Source organism: Ochotona princeps, chromosome 1, assembly GCF_030435755.1.
Source record: "Ochotona princeps isolate mOchPri1 chromosome 1, mOchPri1.hap1, whole genome shotgun sequence".
Taxonomy (NCBI): domain Eukaryota; kingdom Metazoa; phylum Chordata; class Mammalia; order Lagomorpha; family Ochotonidae; genus Ochotona; species Ochotona princeps.
Window position 1 is genome coordinate 120,808,324 of NC_080832.1, and position 21,263 is coordinate 120,829,586.

Below are 21,263 nucleotides of genomic sequence, written 5' to 3' on the forward strand. Positions count from 1 at the left end.
AAAAAATTTTTAAAAAAATCACAACCTCTTTATTACACACATTTGCCCAGCAATCTGTTGGACTTAATGATCTGCTTTCAAAGACCATTTATTTTCATTTATTTGAAAAACAGAATAATAGCAAAGGAGTGTGTGAGTGAGCAGAAATCTTCCACTGGTTAATTTTCCTTCTTTTTTTAAGATTTATTTATTTTTATTGGAAAGTCAGATATACAGAGAGAAGGAGAGACAGGGAGGAAGACCTTCCATCTGATGGTTCACTCCCCAAGCAGTCACAATGGTTGGAGCTGAGCCAATCCGAAGCCAGGAGCCGGGAGCTTCTTCTGTGTCTCTCATGCGGATGCAGGGTCCCAAGACTTTCCTGCTTTCCCAGGCCACAAGCAGGGAGCTGGATGGGAAACAGGGCCGCCAAGACTAGAATCAGCGACCGTATGGGATCCTGGCGCATGCAAGGTGAGGACTTTATCCACTACGCTGTTGCGCTGGACCCCACTGGTTCATTTTCAAATGCTAGCAATAACCAGGGTTAGGTCCAGACTGAAGGGAGAAGCCAGCGCCTCCATCCCGTTCTCCCACATGTGGAACAAAGACCGAAGTCCATCACTTGCTCCTTCCCAGGGTGCACATTAGCAGGAAACTGGGTTGGAAGCAGAGATGGTAAACTAAGCACTTCAGAATGGAATATGGGCATCTCAAGTGGTGGTTTGAAATGTGCCGTGATGCCCTGATGTGCTTTGAAGACTAACATTTTATTTTAGATTTGATTTAATGTTTTTAAGGTTTATTTATTTGAAAGAGATAGAAAGAAAGAAATGGAAGGGAGGAGTGAGAGAGAGGGGCAAGAAGAGAGAAGAGAGAATGAACTTCCCATTCACTGGCTCATTCTCCAGAGGGTTGCATGAGCCAGGGCCAGGCAAAAGCCAGGATCTGGGACCTGGGAACTCCATGTACGTCTCCCATGTGGGTGTCAGAAGCAAGTGCTTAGGCCATGTCTGTACTTACCCAGGTGCATTAGCAGGATACTGGATCAGAAATGGAGCAACTAAGATCTGAACCTGCAATCTGCTATGAGATGTCAGTGTTGCAGCTTGTGGTTTAACCCACTGCACTGTGATGCCAACCCCTGATTTGATCTTTTTATGTGGTAGTCTCAGAAATGAATCATAGGAAAATGTTTAATAATACCTACATATGAGAGTACTCCATAAAGTTTGTGGAGATAAAATTAAAAGATGTTTATTTTGGTGCAAAATTTTTTGAAATCCATGTATAATTTTTTATAGCACATTTGTAAATGAAATTTTGAATTTTTTCAAAGATTTTTGGTGCTAAAGTAAACCACTTGTAAATCACATTTCCCTACAAACTTTTTGAAGTACCCTTGAACTAAAATAATATTGTACAGTATTCTTTAAGAATAGCTTTTAATAATTCTGGTGAGAAAGCAAGATTGTTTGCCTTAACTACTTACTGGTGATTGTTAATTACATGAGTTGTGACCTTTGTGAATTATTTTGTAATTTGAGAGTATTAAGAATTGTTTTATTTTTTTTTTAAAGATTTTATTATTACTGAAAAGCCGGATATACAGAGAGGAGGAGAGACAGAGAGGAAGATCTTCCGTCTGATGATTCACTCCCCAAGAGAGCCGCAACGGGCCGGTACGCGCCAAACCGATGCCGGGACCAGGAACCTCTTCCAGGTCTCCCACGCGGGCCCAGGGTCCCAAAGCCTTGGGCCGTTCTCTCCCGCTTTCCCAGGCCACAAGCAGGGAGCTGGATGGGAAGTGGAGCTGCCGGGACCAGAACCGGCGCCCATATGGGACCCCGGAGCTTTCAAGGCGAGGACTTTAGCCGCTAGACCACGCCGCCGGGCCCGAGAGTATTAAGAATTGTTATGTCACTAAACTGAAATCCTGATGTACAGGAACCCAGGGACGTTTCATGTCAGTTTCTGTGATTGTAGAAAGGTGAAGAGCGCCAGTTTCTTCCCACGTTGGGAGAGGAAAGATTTTGCTTATTAGGGACAGCGTGGTGAAGATACGACTCTCCAGCGCTGCAGCTCTGCTTTCATTTTCTAGGCAATAAAATTCATAAAGGATAAGTGGAAAATAATTGAGGAGCATGTTTATTTTTACTAGAGTGTTTGTTATTGCTTTACTGTGTAATATACACTAAAATGTCTATTCATGACTCAAGAGAAACAGATTAGAGCTGAATTTGGGTGTAGTGTGCAGCCAAGCATTGAATTTTATCCTTCGCATAGTAATTGAATGAGAGCAGTGCTGTGTATCAAATTTATCCTTGCTCTTTAGTTTGTTAGCAAATAGCTTTTTTCTTAAAAAGATTCTAGGGCAGGGAAAGACTGAGGAATTTAATCTCCTTTCTTCTGGCAGATGTGTGGGTGTTTGGGGGCTGAGGGTTGTAGGGGAATAAGACAGAAAATCAGTTGAGAAGAAGAAGGAAGGGCAGAGGACTCATGATTTCTGATACTGCCTTGATGGGAAGGACAGAGGGTATCTGAGGTGCATGTCCACCAAGCAGGTGTTTGAAGGAGTTGGGAAGGGATGTGCTGAGGCTCCTGCCCCCGTATGCTCTTGGGAACACATGGCACCAAGTATGAGGCCATGGTATGCTGCTTTATTCTGATGGCTGTAACAACTTAACAACAAACTTTATTCCTTCAGACAATATAAATGTAGTGTCCCACAGTTCTAGAGTCCAGGATTCCAAATGACCTCTTGAGCTGCCAGCAGGGCACCATTCCTTCTGAAGGCTGCAGTGCTGCAGAATTTAGACCATTGCATTTTCCAGCTTCTGGAGGCAGCTGCTAGTGGCCCCTTGTATCTCCAGAGGCAGCAATGGCTGCTCAAATCCTCTTTTGGCTATGTTACTCTGACTTTGTTTTCCCTGCCTTTCTCTTTCACTTACAGAAGACCTTGTTGGTTAGAGTGGATTCACAGGAATCACACAGGTTTATGTCTCTATCTCAAGGTTAGATGATTAGCAATCCTGATTCCACCTGTAGTGTCAAATATGCTCTTCAATATATTGTGACACAGTCAGGATTTCTAAGGATCAGATTGTGGACTTCATGAAAGATCCATTGTTTGTCTTACCACACATAACATAATTTGTTGATCCTTATGTCAGCTGTATTCTAGACTTTTTCTTCAAATCCCCTGTCCCACTCCTACCTCTATCCAAATGCTATACTGCCCAAAGTGGCCAGATTGAGGCGAAATCCCTATAAAAACATGAAGGAATTAATGTACTGGGCTAATGATTTTTAAGTTATTGGTACCTTACATTCCATATACATCTAGCAAATATTTTTGAGTTCCCATTCCTTATTGAATGCCTTCTAGATGTTGGCTCTGGTAGGTTCTGGGCATGGAGCAAAGTAAGTGGTGTGGACAAGCTGCATCTTCTCCTAGAGTTTATTATTAGGTGGTGAATGACAAATAGCATATCACCAAATAAACATCACCACCGAATCAATTAATGATGCGTGCTACGTGAGAACTAAAACAGAATAGTCAAAATGACTGGGTGGCTTCTGGAGTTGAAATGAGGAAATTTTCTTGAGTTGTGAGTGACATGGAGAGACCAACCATGTGTAAAAAGGGGAAAGAACATTCCAGGCGAAAGGTATGAGTAGTCCAAAGTCACAAGATAGATATGAGTTTTTGTTGGGAAGCAGAGTGGAAATCAGTACAACGGTATATCAGTGGATGAAGAGAAAATGATACAAAATGTGGTTTAGTTTGCCACGTGGTAGGGAACTTGGATTCCTTATGTGATTGACAGAGTGTTTTGAGGCTGTGGAATAAATAAAATAATTTTTATTAACTGAGATGGTTTGGCTGTTGTGTAGAGGACATATTAGGCATAACAAGAACAGAGGGAGACTGATTGTAGGGTATTGGAGTGGTCCATCCAACAAGTAGTAGTGATGAGGGAATATAGAAGGTACGCGGTGCAGGGTGGGGGAACCACAGTTCTGTTTTGACCATGTAAAGGTTGAGATGACTATTAAATGTCCAAGGTGAGATGTCATGGGAGGCAGTTGGATAGATATATGTTTTGAGATCTGTGATGACGTTGGGAATGAATATTCTATCTATGTCTGTTTACCATCATTGACATATTCATCATGTTCAGACCATGATCTTGACGTGCAGAAAGAAGTAGTCCCACGATGTAGCTCTAGGGTGGTCTGATTTCTTCTCAATGTCTTGACAGTCCAGGAGAGGGTTGATTGTCAAGGAACTGAGAAAAAGCTGCTGCTGATGTCAATGAAGTGAGATGTGGAAGTTGGAGAAACATCGCCTGCCTTGAAAACTGCTAGTACAGAAGTAAATGAGAACAGGAAGATGACCATCATTACGATTGTGGATAGTTTTGACAATAGCAGTTGCTATGGGATGTTCCTGCAGGGAATTTTAGGGACTCTGGTGTGACATCAGGTGGCCATTCCCCAACCCCAGGTAGTGATGTGGCTAGGATGCTGGATGAGGCATGTCATCTTCTCTGCCCCCTTCCTCCAGATGCAGGAAGAAGATAAAGAAAATTAGAAACAGTGCTCTCATCTTCTTTCCCCAATTCCCCAACTCTTCCCACCCTAATTAGTGGTCCCCATGGCATGTATTGTTCTCAACTATGTGAACATTATCAAAAGTAAAATTTAAAAAAAGTGGAGGGAGGTATGGGGAATGAGGGACCAGACGGGCTAAGCACTCAGTTGTCTGTGAAGTTTGGCATTCCAAGGTGATGATGTGTCAGACCATTATCAGTCTATCCAGGAACTCGCCTTTTCTACATGGAGAGGAAAGCTTTATTTTGTTTATTTACATCATTCTGTTATTAGACTTACCGTGTACAATTAATTTTAGAAGAATCAAAATTGCTGGAGTTAAAATAAGAAAGAATTTCATGAGCAGTCAAAAATTATACTAGTGCCTGGTTTGGTGGCTTAGCAGCTGAAGTCCTCACCTTGAACGTGCCCGGGATCCCATATGGGCGCCGGTTCTAATCCCAGCAGCTCCACTTCCCATCTAGCTCCCTATTTGTGGCCTGGGAAAGCAGTCAAGGACGGCCCAAAGCCATGGGACCCTGCACTCGATTGGAAGTCCCGAAGGAGGTTCCAGGCTCCTAGCTTCAAATCACCACAGCTCCAGCTGTTGTTGTTACTTGGGGAGTGAATCATAGGGTGGAAGATCTTCTCTGTCTCTCCTCTTTTCTATATATCTGACTTTGCAATAAAAATAAATAAATCTTAAAAAAAACACGTTACTTTGAAGAAGTCTTAAAAGTGCCTAAAACTATGACACAGCAAAAGTTTGGGGATGTGAAGTCTATGGAAAAAAAGTCACTTAGTTGATGATGATAGTGGGGTAAGATTAAGAATTCTTATTTCTATGAAAATCCCAAATGGCCTTAAAACTAATTGGGACTCTTATTGGAGGCTAAATACCTGTATGGTGTATCTGTAATGGCACCTGTCATGCCTATAGGTGTCATCTCTCCTTAGTGATCTGTGGTTGGGATGTTTGATGTTGCATAGCAGTAGTTTCATAATCTTTACATGAAATAATTCTTTTGTTCTCGACTCACCAGTTCACTGTGCAAATTTAAATGAGCAGTAAAAATAGAAAAGGGAAGTGGTGAGGTTTTGAAGTTCTGGAATCACAGTGCCTTTGATGAAATTTGCCTTTTGCCAGTTTATCCTGGGAATCTACTTTAGCAAGCAGGTGTTTTAAGTTTTCTTGCACGGATCACATCTTCAGTTGCCTTTTCACTGTGGCCCCGACGGAAGGGAAATGCATTCCTGCTGTGTCACTCAAATCCTCACGCATTGTAGTGTGGCTCTTTTGTCAATCCTTTTATGTCATGTGATTTGAATTTTCTGACATAAGGCTTGATGTACTTTTCAACATTCACATTGTTTCACTGATCTTGGCCCTGAAGGAAACCTACACACATATGAATTCTATTACAAATGATAGTTTGCAGGCAATGCCCAAAGCTTGGTGTTTGTATAATGCTTTGCCTTGTTTTCAGTGTGGCTGACGTTGTGCTGGGAACAGGACTCACAAACACAGGAGGTGTTGTCCTATGCTGCCCCTCAGTCTGTGACTTCATGGGAGGATGCAAAGCTGGTAAAAGGAAGTTGATAAACAGAAGCTTGATTCCAGGATAAAGGAAGTTTATGAGATAAAGGAGCAGTGCAGAGGAGTTAGTGTTGTTGATTGTGGGGCTCAGGGTTAAAGTTGGAAGTGATCTTTGGAGAGATCTTGACAGTTGACTAGGATTTGAAGCACAAGTAAGACTCCAACAGGAGCCCACGGGAGCAGTGCGGAGCAGAGGCACGGGGCATGAAATAACACAGTGGTTCTGTCACATGACTGCACATGGACTGCGATTGAAGCCGTTCTCGTGATGGGGAGGCTTTGTGTGTGAGGGAATGTCAAGGGAATTGAAGAGGCAGCACATTCATGCCCGGGTGTCTCAACACATGGCTGTAGAAATTACTCAGATGTAAGACACAGCATGAACAGAGGCTGGCATTGGTGATGTTTCCTTTAAAGTGAGCAGTCGGTGAAGAAGCTGAGGATAAGAATGAGTTAATTGTATGGAAACTAGAATGCCAGCAGGCCCAGAGATTGTGAAGGAAGAAGGAATTGAACCTGGGTGGCCGGTGAGGGGTGAGAGTGGAGAGGCCACAGAATGGGACCATCCACACCTGTGTGAGAGGTTCCGCCTGGGATTTGTCTTTTGTCTTGCCCGTCAGTGAAGGCTCATGAAGACCTCTTGTATGCAGTGAGTGCACTGTGCCTACATTTGTACATGGAGAGAAACATTCCATGTCTTTGTGGTCCCTGTCCCCGAGAGGCCCAGCCCTCAAAGAGTGGCCATTGTAATTCCCAGAGTGACTGTAATGCAGTAGATCTGAGGACATGCTTGTGTTTGACAGTCCACCCAACAATCTACCCTCTTCATTTAAAAACTCCCATTTTCATTATTCGTTGTTTTCCTTTCATTACAGCAATGAAAACATCATCACCTGTACCAATTTGTTATTTCTCTTGAAGTTTTATTTAATTTTTTAAACGGGAAAGTCATATTTACAGAGAGAAGGAGAGACAGAGAAAAAGATCTTCCATCCACTGGTTCACTCCCCATGTGGCCGCGATGGCCAGAGCTGAGCTGATCTGAAAGCAGAAGTTGGAGCCTCTTACGGGTCTCCTATGCGGGCGCAGGGTCCCAAGGCTTTGGGCTGTCCCCAACTGCTTTCCCAGGCCACAAGCAGGGAGCTGGACAGGAAGTGGGGCAGCTGGGATACAAACTGGTGCCCATATGGGATCCTGGCATGTGCAAGGTGAGGGCTTTTGCCTCTGGGCTATGGCATTGGGCCCAATTTGTTGTATTTTTAAGTAACATTTGCTGACATGGGAAAAGCTCATGATGTAATTTTAAAGTTAAATTTGGTTTAGAAATTATGCATGTAACAAGATCCCAGTTTTATGAATTTGTATGTGTGTGTGTGGGGGGGTAGGATGAAGAATCATCACCATGTTAGCTATGGCTACTGCTGGGTTATAGAAGGTTAGCAGAATGTTTATTTTCTTCATGTCAAAGATTTTTTTGCAGTTGTTATGTATTATATAAATATAATAAGAACAGTATTTTATTCATTTTTGATAATCTTACATAGTTGATTAGGGTACAAAGGGTCAAGGGCTACAGGAAAGTGGGTAAGACTGTTGTTTCCACACTGATATCATCATTTTCCCCCTGTATGTGGGATCAGGGGAGAAACAGAGAGAAGCCCCACCCAACCTCCCACCCAAACCCAGGTTCCCGATGTGGGGCATGCTCTGAGGGTCCTGCTGATGCAGTTTTGATAGTTCAACAGTTCTGAATTGCTGCCAGTCTCACCGCTCCAAGCACGATGAAATCACTTCAGAATCTACTGGCTGACATGGACTCTTCATGGTTGGGGTTCTGAGATCGGCAGTTCAGTTGGAGGGATCTCCTACTCTTTGATTTTATCTGACATTTGTAATTTAAGTCCTACTAGGCTTTTTGTTGTCACACAGCAGCTTTCCAGCTGTCCTCGCCTGTCTGGAGGGTGCTGTCCATTCCTAAGAATTCCTTTCCGGGCATCCTTCCCTCTGTGCTGTTCAGGAGGTGCCCCCGACACCCCAGTTCACTGACGTACGGCACGCTCCTCAGATCTGCCGACACACTGGTTTCTGTGTATTCTGTGTCCCTGCTGCTGGGGCTGAGCACCGCTCATTGGTCTCTGTGCTCTCTGTGTCCTTATGGCTGCTACTTTTCATTCCTGTACTCTTTCAGGTTTTTTTTTTTTTTATGTGCTGTGACCGACTGTAGTCATTTGGTGATGTTTCTAATACATATCTGGCTATTTATAGCTCTGCTCAGATACAGCTCAACATTTCATTTGGATGTTAGTTTGAAGACTATATTCCCTTGGTATCTCTGTATTTCTCTTTGTAGTGTCTGTATTAAACAAGAGCAAAAATGCCATCTGAAAAGTCGTGTGTGTAGGTCGCAATCTATGGAGGCTTGCATCTGAGCATGATTGTTATCTTCTAAGGCAATATTCGGAAGGTAGAAGTGAATGTGAATGTTAGACACGTCCAGCTTTCCCCTCCGTCCTTCCCGTCTTTCCTTACCTGTCTGTACCTCCTCGCCATCCACTGCCTTCTGCTGTAGACCCTGCCGGTTTCGGCATCACCTGAGCGCACCTTATTGTTGGCGTCTTTAGCTGTCTCTTCACTGGACTGAGAACAACTTGAGGGGACAGCTGTCAGTGAGTTAATGCCGTAGGCTGCCCCGTTGGTTCCCATCGTCTATAATATATAATCGATCCTTCAAAAGTATCCAAAGATATTTTGATTTAATTAAGAACTCCTTCATAACTTTGGCAATATGAAGCAGTATTCTGTGAAATGCATTAAATAACTACTCCGAGAAGCAAGCTCCTGTTAGAGAAAGACTTTAAAACAGAAGAATTAAAAAAAAATTTTCACACTGCAAGGATAATCAAATACTACAGTAGATTACCAGGGAGGGAGGTACAATCTCCAGACCTGGGGAACCTTAAAAAGTGGACAGAGGAAACATCTGTGAGGGTGGCTGAAGTGTTAAACCTGTCTCGAGGCAAGCAGATAGAATGACAAATGATTGTGTGGCCTACAGAGAGAAGGCTGAGGGGAGACGTTAAAACTACTTCAAGTGTGGAAAACAGCATTTCCTGAGAGCCTCATCGAAAGTCTTGGAGATGTGGGTCACATTTTATAGTTGAGGATTCGGCATCAGAGGTTGTGAAGATCTTGTGGAAATCTGTAAAATCAGTGACATTGATTTTTGCATGTGTGTGAGATGAGGACGTCAGCTTCACGGTTCTGATGTAGAAAACTAACTTTGATCTGAGTCCAGTTGGAATTCCTCAGTTGTGTGTCACTCTCATGGAAGGTACCATGTGACATTGCTGTTTTGTGGACAAGAGGGGAGAACCCAGATGCTAATTGCGAAGTTATTCCCCCTCTCAGTGCTGGAGTAGGCGATGCTATTAAGTTGGCACTAATAGGGTGATTGGCAGTTTGGGACAGAGGCCTGTTCCGCTGGGTCAGCCTTGTTTTGGTCCGTGCCAATGTAAGAAGAACTGCAGGCCTCTGTGTGGAGGGCGGGACTCCCCGAATCCTGTCAGAATTGCCTACCAAAGAAATGATGCTTGCAAGTCGTTTGCCTGTAATGTCAGCCTTCAGCCACACGATGTCGCAATTGGATTTTGATTTTTACCCCGTGCTTTGTCTCCCAATAACAGATGAAGGCATTTTCAAAGCTGGAGCTGAGCGGTCCGAAATGAGGGGGGCAGCAGAAGTTCAAGAGGATGAGGATACTCAGGTGGAGGTTCCAGTTGATCAGGTAATCTTCTTACCTTCAAGCATAAGCATAAACTGATTTCTTTCAGGTTCTGTGCTATCTGCTGCTTCTGTATTTGTATTAGTGAAACCCTCTCAGGTGCCATGTGACTACGTCTTATAAAGAAGAAAACCAGGGTAGGCATTAAGCATTATGGTTAAGATGCCTGAGCCCCGTATTGAACATCAGAGTAACTAGGTGTGAGTCAATGTGAACTTCCTGCTAGCACAGACTCTGGGAGGCAGCAGTTGACAGCTCATGTGGGTAGGTCCCTACCACCGGCACGTGGAACCCATATTGAGTTCTTGGATTCTGACTTCTGACTGACTCAGCCCCAGCCATTTCTGGTGTTGGCATGGTGAGCCCGTGGTTGGAGCTCCCCGCCCCCACCCACCATGGTCTTTCAAACACAAAAAAGTAGAGCATCCTTTAATTCTTCCTAATATCCCCAGAGGAACGAGCATCAGGACTGAGTCTTGTCGGCATGGGAACTGGCATGTCTTTAGTGTGACACCGAAGAGCAAGATAGGGCAAAGTTAGAATGGGGTGCACGGAAACAGGAAGTTTAAAACCAGAGTGTTGGCTAAAAGTTTTTATCAAGAAAAAAAAAATTTTCATTTAGTAAAACATTCTTTTTTTTTTTTTTAAGTGTCATGGCATTTTCGAGAGTCCTGGAAATTATTGTGGTTGGAATTTGTTTTTCATAATGGGATTGCTTATTTAGGTGCAACTTAAATATTTGTTATGCGAGTATTGATGTTCTCTCCTGGGTCAGTGGGACACTGTACCTTGTGAAACACTGTACTTGTGGACACACTCACGTGCACTTATAGAAGGGATTGAGTCATGTTCCTTCTGGCTAGGTGATGCAAGAGATAGAAGTCAACTTCTGACATGTAATTTAATAAGCATTCTCACAGTTCTTAGTGGCGGATTGGAGTCTGTGTGAGCAGGAAACGCTAACCTCACACGCAGGAGAACCACAAGGAGACACTGGGAATTGCCACTTGTCCTCTGCCCATTATGTGATATTTCCTTTTCTAAAAGCAAATTTCACAATCCAGTGAATTCTACAGATGATCTTCTCAATTGTATTTGCCTTTAACAGTGTTGCAGGGCCATTGCTGTTTGACCATTCCACAAGCGTTTTCTGCAAGCATTGTCTTCCCAATGAACCCAAGGTGCTAAAAATCACACCGATTTAAAAAATCCTATTTGTTATCAAGGATTAGCTATAACTAATAGCTTTTCATAAACTCCAGTTATGGTTATTATTTTTTCCCGAGGGAAAATGAAATTTTAAGTCTTCTGTTAAAGCTATAATTAAATATTACATTTTAAGACAAAAAGAGTAGTCATCACTTATATGCAATATCTAACAGCTGCAAAAACCAAGACTAATTTATATTCCCAAGTCAAAATGCCAGATAGCAAGAGAAAAATCATAGCATTATTAACAAAAAGAGACGTTTCTGTATTAATCACGTATTAACAACTTGTAGCATCTGTGACAGGTATGTGACGGGTATTTTTTTTAAATCAATTTTTATGTTGCTAAGGCAGGGAGAACTGATAATACTGGAACAGCTCTGCTTCATGTCTGCAGAGCCTGGTGTCCTGTTTGACTTGTGAGTGCTAGCTTATTAAAACACTAGCCCACAAGAGTGGCTGAGAAATAGACTGGCAGAAACTAGACTGTGTCAGCCAGTTGATGTCAACTCAGAAGAAACAAAGCCAAGCAAGAGAAGATCAGAGGTGCCCCCTTCCTTGACTGCTTTGTTCATGGAATTGGGACTGCCTGGTATATTTGGCGCATGGTGTTTAAGTGGTCACATCTTAGAGCATTCTCCTTATGGTCTGGTGACATTAAGCATAGCAAGAAACTGAGTGATTGGGGGGAGGAGACAGAATCAAACCTGTCCATCTTAGGTTCATTATAGGAAGGGTGTTCCTGGATCACAACCCAGTCAATACCTATAGCAACCAATAGCTATCATTTAGTAAGTACCTATAACCCCATAAGGTAGATTTGATCATTCTCATTTTATATTTAAGTGTCAAGAGGAAGTAAGCTCCTGTAGGTTGGATAATTTACATTCTATTGCTGTCTTCTCTCAGGGGTGGGGATCCTTTATTTTTCTGCCATGAGCCATTTGGATAACAGCATCTGTGGACCATGCAAAAGTATCAGCTTAAAAGTTGGCATGCTAGAGATTTATTGAATTTCAAGTCCTGCCTGTGTTACCTTGGCAGGACCAGACCAGATGATTCTGTGGGCATTATACGTCCCGTGGGCTGGGCATTCCCACCGCTTGCATGAGATTTGAAAGTAGGTCCAACTTCAAAGCAGGGCAGAGTGGCCAGTGGGAAAATAAAGCCAGTTATGAACCAGGGAAGGAAAAATCCCAGCATGAGACAGGAAGTGTTATCATTATACTCTGTTTGGCTGACTCTTGGACTGTTGGCTGGGAGTCATAATTTCTTGTCATAAATATCCCTTGTTGTGGTTTTAGTCAAAGGTACATGAAGGGTGTGTGTGTGTAAATGTTATGTTTTGTTTGTTTAGGTTGTTCAGCCTCTTACAAAGATAGCCCTGTCTGAGCCCCCATCATCGGAGGCTGGCTCCTATGCTTCTGCACATCTTGGGATGGGAGCCCCTGACTGCCTTAACACTGAAAAAGATAATTGCCCCCTCTGGAACAATCATCCTCAACTGGGAGTGAGTCTGCCTGCAAGGGGAGGGTTGGCAGTTTCTGGGGACACTTTGGTTGTTGCAACAGGAGAGGGTGATTGGCATCTCGTGGGTCTGGTGGGGTTGCTTCTGTCTGTCTTGAGATGCATGTGCTGACCCTTGCAGTGAAGTTACCCAGCCCCGAGTATCAGCAGGGCTGAGGCTGAGACACCATGCTCTGGGGCGAAGACCAGGTGTGCTTACTGTCCAGGATAGTAACTGTACCATCTCCTACAAAGCTCAGGCTGGCTTACTGCTCGTTGTAAACTATTTGATGCCAGAGAAGTGCACACCGAAGACAGGCTTAAATGATTCATTTTGACTTAAAGTTATCTTTTACCAAAATACAGATATTTTTATAAAAGAGATTGGAGTTCCCTAAGTCCTGGGAAATGCAAACCATGTGTATATTACACCGTCCTTATGTTCTTGCCTTACAGGGATGGGGCCTTAGGTATAAATGCTGATATTCTGGCCACTGCTGTTACCATGAGTAGTGGGGTCCTTTGTTTCTGACCCCATGGTTCATGTTCATGGTTCATGTTCATGGTTCATGTTCATGTCCATGGTTCATGTCTTCTGCCAGCATCCAAAAAGCTGGAGCAAGCTAACATGTTAGGGTTGCTTGCAAGTAGGGTAAATTTCAGGTCCTTCATTATCCTTGGTAGCCCTGATTCAACCATTCAGCATGTGTGTTTGTGTATGTGTGTATATTTGCATGTGTGTGTGATGGGACATTATGGACTAATTCCAGCTGAGAAAGAAGACGATGTCATGAAGTACACATTCTTTTCATTAGTTAGAGATGTTGCTGATGATGGACCTACTGCTGCTTCCAAACCTATGGGACCAATAAAGAATGTTCACATTCTCATTTGCAGTTGAAGAGGCCAGAACACATCTATTTTCTTGGCATAAGGTTTGAGTGTACTATGATACTTTTTAAAATAATGGTTTTTTTGGGGGGTGGGTCCCAGTGTGGTGGCTCAGTGGCTAAATTCATCACCTTGGCTTGCCAGGGTCTAATATGGGAGCCAGTTTGTGATTTGGCTGTTTTGCTTCCCACCCAGCTTTCTGCTTGTAGCCCAGAAAAGCAGTAGAGGATGGTCCAAAGCCTTGGGACCCTGCAGCCATGTGAGAGACCTGGAGGAAGCTCCTGGTCCTGGCTCTGGATCAGCTCAGCTCTGACCCTTGTGGCCACTTGAGGAGTGAACCAGTGGATGTCTTTTCTTCTCTCTGTCAATCTGCCTTTCCAATAAAAATAAAATAAATTAAAAAAATGTTTTTAGAGACAGAAGGAGACAAAATAAGGGGAAAGGGAAGGGAGGTATTAAGGAGGAATCTAAGAGGAAACAGGAAGAGAGAGAGATGGGAGAAAGACAGACACCTTCTGAATCCTCCAGTTCGTCATACGAAAGTCTGCACTCTTTGGAGATGGTTTAGGCTGAAACCAAGAGCTTCTCTCAAGTGTGTAGAAGGAACCCAGCCATTGGAGTCATCACTTGGTGTCTCATGGATGCGCATTATCCGGAAGGCAGAGTCAGGAGGAGAACTGGGACTCTAGACCGGGCTCTGATTTAGGCATTCCAGGTGGCGCCCTGACTGCTGCCCCAAATGCCTGCCCTGACTGTGACTTGCACAGTGCGCACATCAGTGGAGGATGATGACTCAGTAGCCCCATGCCAAAAGCGGAGGTTTTCAGGTTCCCATGTGAATGCCATTCCTGGGAACTTGTAGGACTTAAAAGGGCCCATGTGAGCCAGCTTCTAGCAGAGTTTGATTAAAACTCCATGCCACTTCTTTTTGTATATGATCAGATCTCTGAATATAGCCACTCTATGTAGGTTTTTGTGCCTTCAGAGCAAATCTAAACTCTTCTTTCTTTGTGAAAATAAGCCTCTGAAAGCTGAAAACAAAAAGCAGTACTTAGCTATTATGAAAAATTGAAACTGATTATTTCAAAACACCTCATTCAACTTGGGTAGGAGATGATTTTAGTTTCCATGGGAACAGAAATAAAAATGGGTGTGATAACTTCTGTATTTTCAACCCCCCAGCCTGTTCTTGAACACAAAATGCATGGAAACATTCAGTCCCCCAACCTGTAACAGATCCACACATTTCCCCACACTCCTGGTGCAGGAATGGGCATGCCAGAGAACCTTTTCATTTTTATTGGTTCTGATCTCAAGTTTCTCCATCCACTATATTTTGGTGAGAGAGAATGGGGAGTAGGTGGGAATGAGGAGAGGTGGAAAGGTTAGTTAGAGGCTCTTGACTATACAATCTTTTTAACTTGGGTTGTTATTTCAGATGGAAAAGGTCTTAAACATAAAAATGTATCCTTCAGGAATTCTGATGTCAACATAAGAAATACAGGCATTTACTTCCGGGATTCTGGGGCAGGCTAGGCATTAGCTTTTGTGTCTATGCAGGTGCTACTCCTTGTTTCTGGGTTGCAGTGTTTCTGTTACTGTCAGAAGCATGATATGAGCCTAAAAGGGCAATTCATCTGGGCAGTCCCATCTGTCTGTGGAAACACATTCTGAATAATAGATGCTTTTGATATTCTGTGGCTTATTTTCATGTGATTTCTGTATTCCACCTTCTTTCCCCTTAATACTTGAGAGTCCCCGGTTAACTTCAGTAATGGCATACGTATTCTCTAGAAAACCTGAATACTGGTGTTGTTCCTGCTCGGATGAAGCCAGGGTAGCAGCTAGCAGACATTTTTCATTTTGCCATAGATATCTGCCATTTTCTGAAATTGCCAGTTATAGACTCAGTAGCAAGATATGCATGTAGGCAGATTCAGGCAAAATGCATACAAAATGACAATACTGGTATTAGGTTAGGAAGAAAATATGATGTAGGTTTCCTAGTAAGCATTTAAAGTAATTTCCTATGATGAAAGTGCTTTCTCAAAAGGTCAAAGTCAGAATTGTCTTAGAAAAGCTTTCTGTTTAAGTACATACATGTTATAATACATATGTGTGATATATCCATTAATATGGCTGCACCCTGGACTTAAACCAGAGAGCCTGTGAGCCTGGGACCATTTAAATTCAACTGACTTGTGAAATCCTTATTATACTCTTCTCCTGCTCCTTCTTCTTTTGTAAAAAATATTATTTGTTTGAAAGGTACAATGATAGAGGGAGAAACAAAGGGAGGGGTGTATGTATGTACGCGTGCATGTGTGTGTGTGTGTGTGTGTGAGACACACAGAGAGATTAATTGATTAATTTCCATCTAATGGTTCACTCCTTGAATGACTGCAGTGGCTGGGATTAGGCAAGGCTGAAACCAGGAGCCAGGAATTCCATGCTGGTCTGCTGTATAGGTAGCAGGGGCCAGGTACTTCAGCCATGCTGTGCTGCTGCCTCTGGCACATTAGCAAGGAGTTGTATTAGAAATGGAGCAGTTGGAACTTGAACCGCCTCTCAGATATGGGATGCTACATTGCAAGAAGTGCTAAATCGCTGGTCCCCTTGTACTCTTATGCACATGAATTCAATGGGTGTTTCAAGTCAAGTAGAATGAATAGCCCCCTTTGACTCCAGATAAATCTGAATATGCTTTGTATAGACTAGTGTTACACCATTATTAATCCTAGGTAGGGACTCCTGAAATTTCAGGAAACATGTTTTCTCTGTTGCTCTTAAAATCTTAGTCACAGATCAACTGAAGTTTGACCTCAATGTTAGGGGAAAGGACTGCACAAATAGTAAAAAAAAAATATGTCATTACTGCTTCTCAAGTAGTGTGTTTCTTTTTTTATGACATTGATTAATAATCAGTGGCATGATGATGTAAGTACAGTCAATCTTGTAAAACTATCTTTAGGGCCAAGCTGACAGTTGGGCCTTCTATTTTCTTCTAAACTTTTAATACATTCATAGTTTTAAAGATTAAGTGCAGCCTTCATTTAAAAAGGCATTTTCCCCTATGGCATTATTATAATGAGAACTTTTTTTTAAGATTTATTTATTTTATTACAAAGGCAGATATACAGAGAGGAGGAGAGACAGAGAGGAAGATCCTCCGTCCGACGATTCACTCCCCAAGTGAGCCGCAACGGGCTGGTGCGCGCCGATCCGAAGCTGGGAACCAGGAACCTCCTCCGGGTCTCCCACGCGGGTGCAGGGTCCCAAAGCATTGGGCTGTCCTCGACTGCCTTCCCAGGCCACAAGCAGGGAGCTGGATGGGAAGTGGAGCCGCCGGGACTAGAACCGGCTCCCATATGGGATCCCGGGGCACTCAAGGCGAGGACTTTAGCCTCTAGGCCACGCCGCCGGGCCCTATAATGAGAACTTTTAACCAAAAATTATTTTTTTATGAAGCGAACAATCTGTGATCCTACTGTGTGATACATGAATATTACCTGGAGCTCATAAGCTTTATCATCTCCAGGATCTACACTAAATGCACTCTCCAGGTGATGAGGGGGTCCTGGTGCAGAGGACACTAGGCTGAACACAACTGTCACTGGGTTAATATTGAGCTATTCCCTTGTTCCACACACTCGTTATTTTGGGCAATACGTAATGCAGTTCAAGTGTCAAAAAGGAATTCAAATCCTATGAAGTTTGGGACAAGTTCACCTAACTATCTCTGCTGCAGTTTCCTTTTCTGTCAATGGGAATGCTAGTAGTAGCTTTTTTCAAAGTAATCATGGTGAGGTTAATGTAAATACAGTCCGATAGTTGAGGTGTGTGGACCCTATTACCAGCAGCCTGGAGCGTGCTGAGTGGCAGGAGCCTGCCCCGTGGTCCATGCTTCTCAGTGCACAGGTTTGAGGAACTACATGTGTCTGGCTTCTTGCTGCTGTGTCCTCACATTGCTGCTCCTTTGCTTTAAGAGCCATCTTGAATGCTCCATGGAACCCACACTGATGTTTGTTCCTTCCCATAGTCAACCCAAGAATTTTTTGAGACATCTATGAAATGGAAATTTATGTTCACCATTTTCATATTATATGTTAAAAGAGATCCATTGCACTTGTGTTCAAAATGTTAAATGTAGTCACAGGTAGAGAGTGGCTGGAGGGAGCCAAGATAGTTTCATGGTGTGATGGTAGCGATGGTGGTAGGAGTGGTTCTGATAGTAGGGGTCCAATCACTCCGTGTGAAGATGCAGAAATAGTATACATAAGGGTGTTGCGTGGGTGGGGGACTCAAGCTGGGCTGGGTCTCCTATAACTGCTACACCCAGCCAGTCCTCTTTTCTCTGTTAAGGAACCCACTTGCCTTTGTCTTTTGGAAATGAAGGGGATGGTAGAGAGTGAGTATGAGGGAACATGAAGATGAGTGATGTGGCGGTGGGGGTAGTGGTGCTTGGAGACTGCCTGTGTTTGCCAGGCCATGTCCTCACAGTCGTCTTGGAGGATGGGAGTCTGAGATCCAGTAGTTGTCAGGGTAAGTGTCTCCCGAGGCATCCTGTGTGAATTTGTGTCTGAATCTCCTCTTCCCCAGTGATGAAAGCAACCATTTCTGATGAGGACCACCCCAATAATCTCATCTTGACTTTATTGCCTCTTTAAAGACCATGTTTCCAAACATTCACATTCTGAGGTACTGAGCTAAGACTTCAGTGGTGTGGGAGGGGATTAGATTTGAGCCTAAGCTGAGAAAGTGGGATTTGTCGTTGATTCAGTACCAGTAAATCAATCTGAACAGATCAGAAGGACACTATGCAGGGAGCAGAATGAGCCTTTAAATACCATGTCTGCTAGAAAGAAACAGACAAGATCGAGTGAGGAGGGAAGAAGCAGGCATGGGGCCCTCCTGGCCCAGGTCTCCTGCATGTTCGTCTATTAGTTATAGATAGAAGCCGGCCTTATCCAGGTTCCTGGTTACTGTGGTGACCAGATTTGCAACTCTCCAGGACCAATGACCTTCAGTGTGGATATGTATGTATGTATGTATGTTTGTGTGGTACAGATAGACATTGCGTCTCACCAGCCATAAAAATCATGGCCAGTTGTTTGTCTTTTCCTGATACACTTTCCCATTCTCTGTGACAGAGATAGTTACAGCTGCCTACAGGATGAGAAGATGAAATGAGAAGCTGTATCTGAAAGTGCTTTGTGAAGTGCAAGATGCCCTCTCCATGTCTGCCATGATTAGACCCCCTAACTGGCGCCTGCCAACCTGTCATCCCAACTAAAGGCAGAGTCCAGTGTCAGTCAGGTGTGCGTGCTAATTTGAGAAGTCATTTTTGTTTAGGATCTTGTGAGCGTATTTGTGTCACTCTTAAAACTAGATGGCAGTTCAGAAGCAGACAGACCGAAGCTATTGATTGTATGATAAATCTAGTGGGAAAAATGTGTGCTAGCGATCTTAGAAGCAGAGTAAATGTAACTAGGACTGAATGTGATTAGCTTATGTAAATCAGATCAACCATCACTCTAGACCAGAAGTTGGGCATCAGGCTGCATTTTTGCTGTTAACTGATCAGGGCAAGACAGTCACTATGTATCTTGGCATTGCTTCCCCCCCCCCCCCCCCCCGCCCATGTGAATGAGATTAGGAAGGAACAGTGCTCTCTGTATCTGGCTGGATAATAATTTCAGTAGTGCGAACTGCATACTAGAGTTTCCATCAGACCCCTTCTCACCTCTGTCCATTCAGTGGCCTGTGAAATAACGATTATAACTCATGTGTGTGGAGTCAGCTCAGTTTTTAGCACACAACTTCACTAGGTCCTTAGCATCCTCAGATCCTCTGGGGCACTGTGAGGCAAGGCAAGGCAGGTCCTCTGTCCTGGGCTGAAGTGACCCTGCCTTTCCTCTGGAGTGACACCACTTCTTCATTCTGCATAGTGCATTTAGCATTGGGGGTTGATCTTTACTATCACAGCCACCAGCAGACTCCAGTGTTGTCCTGGCCCTCCCCAGCGCCATCCCTGGGCATGAAACCATCTCCAGAACTGTATGAGAAGTGGCTTCCGCAGGGAGGGAGGCAGAGTCAGCCTTGACACCTAGTCAGTTCTCCCCTGTGAGTCTGCCTGCCAGGCTGCTGTTGGTTCTGAGTGGTGTGTCTGCAGTGAGAGCAAATAAGGGAGTTAGGCAAGTGTGCAGCCTACTCCTTGTTTCCATCAAGGAAGAACTCCTGACTTGTGTGGACACCTGCCCGCTGGAGGCAGGAGGGCCCCCTCCTCCCTAGCAGACCCTCACCATGGTATGAATTTTATTTCTGTGTGTGGGAGTAGAATCCAGTGATCCTTGTGGGGATGATGTGATTGATGTCCACACTGGAAACATCTTTAATAATTTAATGCCCACTTCAAAGGAGATTATACCAAAAAGCACATTGCTTTTCATTTATTCATTACAGATCTGTCATAGCAACATTTGTTTTGCCCTGAATTGTAGTACTGTAGTGATAATAATTCTCATTCTAAATTCAGGATATTTTAAAGAATCATAAGTCTTTTAACTGTTGCTATCTTATTGAAACTGATCAAATTGATACTTGATTACCATAATCTCGTATTTCTTTGAGGTAGCAAGTTGTAGCTTCATTTTATGAATCCTGAAATAGCTGTATTGGAAAGCTTAATAGCAGTAATGCGATGAAAGCATAGCACTGCTTGTTAGTAGTGTTGGTGATGGTGCTGATCACAGAACTTTGATTTACGACCTGGTGTCCTTTTTCTTAAAAAGAGATTAAGCTGGATACCAGCTCTTTGCATTGAAAGTACAATAAATAAGCATATGTATTTGGAAATTAAAGAGAGGTAAGATTAACATACATATAAAACCAAAAAAAAGCCACAATATTACCTATGGTTCCTAGGAATACATAAATGCAGATGTCAAGAAAGAAAAGCTTTTTGTTTTCTCACTTAGGCATAATCATTTTAATAGCCTTTGGCAAGTACTTGTAATAAGAACCATATCTAGATTCCTGAACAATTACAGTTAGGTTTTCCATTTTTATTATGAGTCTTTCACTTTAATTAAGAAATGCTACATAAAATGAAAAGTTGCTCTGAATAAGCAAGTTTAGACATAGTAACGATCAAAACAATGGTCTGATTTTCAGAGATAATTTAAAAAGAAATTTGATGAAGGAATTGTGCAGTGGATTGAGCCACTGCTTGCAATGCCAGCATCACATATGGGAATATCAGCTCGAGTCCTGCCTGCTGCATTTCCCATCTCTCCATGTAAATCCTCCTAAGAGGGCAAAGAAACATGGCTTGAGACCCTATTACCCTGTGGGAGCCGCTGTGAGGCTCCAGGCTCCTGGCTTCAGCCTGGTCCAGCCCTGGTTCCTGTGGCCATCTGGGTGACAAATCAGCAAAGGGAAGATGACTGTCATCTAGAGAAATTTATTCTCTCACTGGCCATTGGTGCCATAGTGTTTCTGAGAGTTTGTTATGTTCTGTTCCAGGTACAACCCTAATGTACACTGCCATGGCTCGTGGTGGTATGATCAACAAGCTTTGAGTTAAGGATAGTGTAAATCCATGTACAGTCAGTAGAAATCCTACTTAGAATTATGTGTTTTCTCTGGATAGAACCATGCATCGGTCCATAACCATGTGGTTATGTTCGGCAGCCACAGTGAGCA

General features: G+C 43.3%; 1 protein-coding gene across 2 annotated transcripts in view; it reads left to right on the forward strand.

The window, feature by feature from the left end:
* DCDC2 (doublecortin domain containing 2) overlaps positions 1-21,263 on the forward strand; it is a 154,553-nt gene that overhangs the window by 123,943 nt on the left and 9,347 nt on the right. For both annotated transcript variants that reach the window (XM_058667442.1, XM_004593088.3), the window contains one exon: positions 9,856-9,956. In XM_058667442.1, the coding sequence (XP_058523425.1) occupies positions 9,856-9,956 (101 nt within the window). The remainder of the gene's footprint in view (positions 1-9,855; positions 9,957-21,263) is intronic.